A 3881-nucleotide genomic window follows, 5' to 3' on the forward strand; every position below is an offset into this window, starting at 1 on the left:
AAATCAGACACAACACACCCCAACGACAAACGTTGACTACTTTGACGCGAAAGTCGGAATCAGTCAAAACGTTTGTTTGGGCGGACTTAAAAGACTAGAAAAACCGTAAAACCCTTTTGTTGTTTGAAAACTAAGCTAAATATATACATATAAAAATCTTAAATTAAAAAATGGCCAGGTAGCATGATCGGCTCGCAAACTCTACGAAAGAGTAGCCATTGCTTTGCTTACGTCTTCAGCAAAAGAGGCCGAAGAAGAATCCCAACGTAAAATGAACTTTAAAAAATTGTTCTATATGAAGGCATTAATTTTATATTTAATTTAACTGACATTGGCATATGACTTAAATCTATCAACCACTTGCTCCATTATTGCAAATTGTACGATGCACTGGTTAAACACTTGAAGAGCCTCTTGAGGCTTTCACGGTAGTTTCTGCTCAAGGTGAAACAGATACAAGGATTAACGACACAATACGAAGCCACCAAAAACCAGACAGTTTCGCTGTAGATAATGAAGCCACAAGGAGGCGAAGAGTCGGCCCAAATAATAAAACGCAGTAAATAATCAACACTTGAAGGTATCCAACAGATTATGAATCCCAACACAATAGCTATGGCCATTTTTAACACGTTTCTGTTACGTTTCGCACGCAGTTTTTCAGCATGAGTCGATTGTTCGCCTGGAATCTTCTCTGACTTGAGTTTGATGAGAATGAACGAGTATAGAATGATCAACGAGATGATGGGGGCGTAAATAAACACCACGTACAAAGCAAGAAGGTACATCGTCATCCACGAAGACTCTCCAACAAAATCATTCCAATATGAAAAGCAATTATGTACTTCTTCATTGCGAATGTAGCCGAAGAAAAGCGGTAACGTGACCGCCGTCGCGAGGACCCAACTTGAGAAAATAAGAAAGGGACATCGATTTGAATTGATGAGTTGAGAACGCAGAGGAAACACCACAGCTTCAAAACGATCCACTGCTATCAAAACCAAGCTCTCAATGGAGACAATCCAAGAAACATCAGATAACACGTGAGGAATTTTGCACAAGGCCTTGTCAAAAGCACCTCTGATATACCAAGAATCGAAGTACTCGGTTGTAATATTCCGAATGATGAAAACCAAGGAAGTCAGCAGGTCTGAGATGGCCATGTTGACAATGAAAATGTTGATTGGTTTTCTTAAAGTTTTTGTTGTGTAAAAAGTTATCCCTATGCAGGAATTTCCGATGAGCGAAACCACGAAAATAAGGCAACAGGCTATTGTTGCTCCAAGTTTATATGCTGTGGGATTTAAACCACTAGAGCAGCTCGACCGATTCCATGTTACATTCATGTTTGTTGATCGCTGATCGCTTGCTTTTTTTACTGATCATCTGCACATCCGCTTACTTGCAAATAAGGATACATTTAAGGCGGGCAGGTGAAAAAGACAGTTACCGGCTTGGTTTTCGACATGAAACTGACTGCAGATTTCCTCCCGATTGTAAATATTGTTGTGTATATTCTCAGTCGAGACAAAATTCAGGGGCACCCAACGAGAATATAGTTCAAAACCACTTCAACATGGCATCGTTAAACGTATTTTGGTATTTAAACGGTAGATATAGAGGTTTTGCACGGCAGCCATGTTGCATGGCAGAAACAATGAAAATGTTTTGCATAAGAAAGAACATTTGTTCCCATAGGAAAAAGAATCTATTGCTCCTGCCCTGCAACATGGCTGCCGTGCAAAACCTCTATAGGCATATTTTTATCCCCTAATAATTTTTCATCTGTTCGGATTCCCGGCCAAGCTGAAAGTCTAGTGATCCGAAAATTATTGGGATCAAAATTTACTTTTTCGAAAATTTCAGCCAGAAAAAAGGCTCCCGAAAATTTGAGGTGACCTTTTTATCTTCCGAACAGATATTTCCGAAAATTGACGTTGGGTGCCCCTGAAAATTACCTGTTCACAATTTCTCGTCGTATCAGCCAAATTCAGGCTGCTTCACTGAAGCAGCCTGAATTTACGAATTGCATTGGTAATTAACTCCGTTGGGAATGTAATAATGTAGTATATAACCGAGTGTTTTGTTCCACAGGGGAATATTACACTGTTTCTAGTCACGGCAATGTTGTATCATATTAAGGAGCTTACACACGAGATGTTTTTCTCAACAAGGACGCCAAGTAGCCGAAGTGAAGCTGGGTCGAAGCGGCCCCTCAGCCTTATATCATGGCCAAGCAATGCAAGCCGTAATAGTACTCTCTACACCAACAATACTCAAAAGATTGGGTTGACTTCATACAGCAAGTGTACGTTTTGCGGGACTAATCTGAAAAGACGTCAGACAGGTAGAGCATCGCCTTTATGTGAAACGGCAAACGACAGGATACTTCTCATCATAAAAGCACGAAAATTCTTCTACTACTAGAAGTAATCATTGACTGTGAAGTGAGTTCGTTGGGAGAACTCACTAGACCAGCCGAGATGCCATGAAGACGATGTATTTATGTAAAGAACGTCTATCGAAAGTACTAATATGTGAGGCTTGTGGAATGCGGCTAAAAATGGAAAATTTTGGAGTAAAGAAGTGATTTCGTCACAAAAACTAAATTTGTCTGAAAGATTATTAAGAAATGTCCCTCGCCGTCCACTCAGCGTCCAATCACGAGGTACGCGATCGTCAGGGTTACGAAAAAGCAGACCAAAGAAAAACGAAACCTGCTAAAGCTCACCTACGCACAGGATACCCAAGATTAGAAATTGAGTTGTCCTAATTTTGAACGCGATAACTTTTTTCTCTCATTTGAGAAGTTTCTCTATACCTGTAGCAAACAGGCAAAAAAAAAATGAGCCAAAATCAAAAGAATTTTTTCATTTTTGGAATAACTTTCAGCTTTACGTTTTACGCCTCCGGTAAACACGAGACTCAATGTTTCAGTGGAATGATTTTTTCTTATGGTTTGTAGTGTTTCCTTGTTGTCTTTTGGATAGATCAAATAAGTAAATAAATAAATAAAATGAAATAGGTAAAATCAACGGTTACGATGCAAAATGAGTCATCATCATCGCAGTCTGTCGAAACGACAATTACTGTTTCACTTTGGTCGTATTAAACTCCTCCACATAGCTCAGGCTGTCTCCTGCAACATGTTGCCATCTGTCCTTGTATATATCCTTAATCGTCAGGTTCCTTTTTTACAGCGTCTTAAATCTAAGACTGGTTCTTCCCTGATTGGGTTTCCCTTCGCAGAGCTGCGAGTAGAGCAGCTACCGAGGGACACGGTCGTGATCCATCCTCTCAACATGTCCAAGCCAACTCAAATTCATCAGTATCAGTCTACCTTCCGTAGGTGGTAGTCCTGCACGTCACAAATAGTACTTGTTGGTAACCTCGTCACTCCACAAGATATTCATGATGGTTTGAAGATGTCTCATTATGTATGCATGAAGTTCTTCATCTGCACTCTGTAGGTAGTCCAGGTCTCAGCAACGTACAGTAGAGTACCCAGCACTGTCGCCCTGTATACCTCCATTTCACACCTTTAGGCCACTTGGGAAAATACATTAATACTCTTTGCATAGGCATTGTTTTTGTTTTCTCTTGGGACCATTGTAAGTCCCAAGAGAAACTGGAAAGAATGCTTATGCAAAATGTGGGGGGACAAACAAAGAGTATTATGGTATTTTCCAAAAACCGCGCTTGCTCTTGTCGTCCTGAGAGAATGTCATCCTCTAATCTCGCGTTTCCAGAAACCGTGCTCCCTGCATACTTGAACTTCTTACACTTGACCTCTGTGCCAAGACTGATTTCAGTTTGTATGGAGGATAACGTCTCAAATTTTGGTGGTTGGTCAAGGCCCTCTGTCTTCTTGATGCTGATTT

At 40.4% G+C, this 3881-nt stretch overlaps 1 protein-coding gene across 1 annotated transcript; it reads right to left on the bottom strand.

Moving 5' to 3' along the window:
* Positions 1-368: 368 nt before the first annotated feature.
* On the bottom strand, positions 369-1553 carry LOC138015992 (RYamide receptor-like). Its single transcript, XM_068863154.1, has one exon. The coding sequence runs from the start codon at positions 1344-1346 to the stop codon at positions 369-371; it is 978 nt and encodes a 325-aa protein (XP_068719255.1). The 5' UTR covers positions 1347-1553.
* Positions 1554-3881: the final 2328 nt, after the last annotated feature.

Source organism: Montipora capricornis, chromosome 1, assembly GCF_036669925.1.
Source record: "Montipora capricornis isolate CH-2021 chromosome 1, ASM3666992v2, whole genome shotgun sequence".
In the NCBI taxonomy this organism is placed as follows: Eukaryota; Metazoa; Cnidaria; class Anthozoa; order Scleractinia; family Acroporidae; genus Montipora; species Montipora capricornis.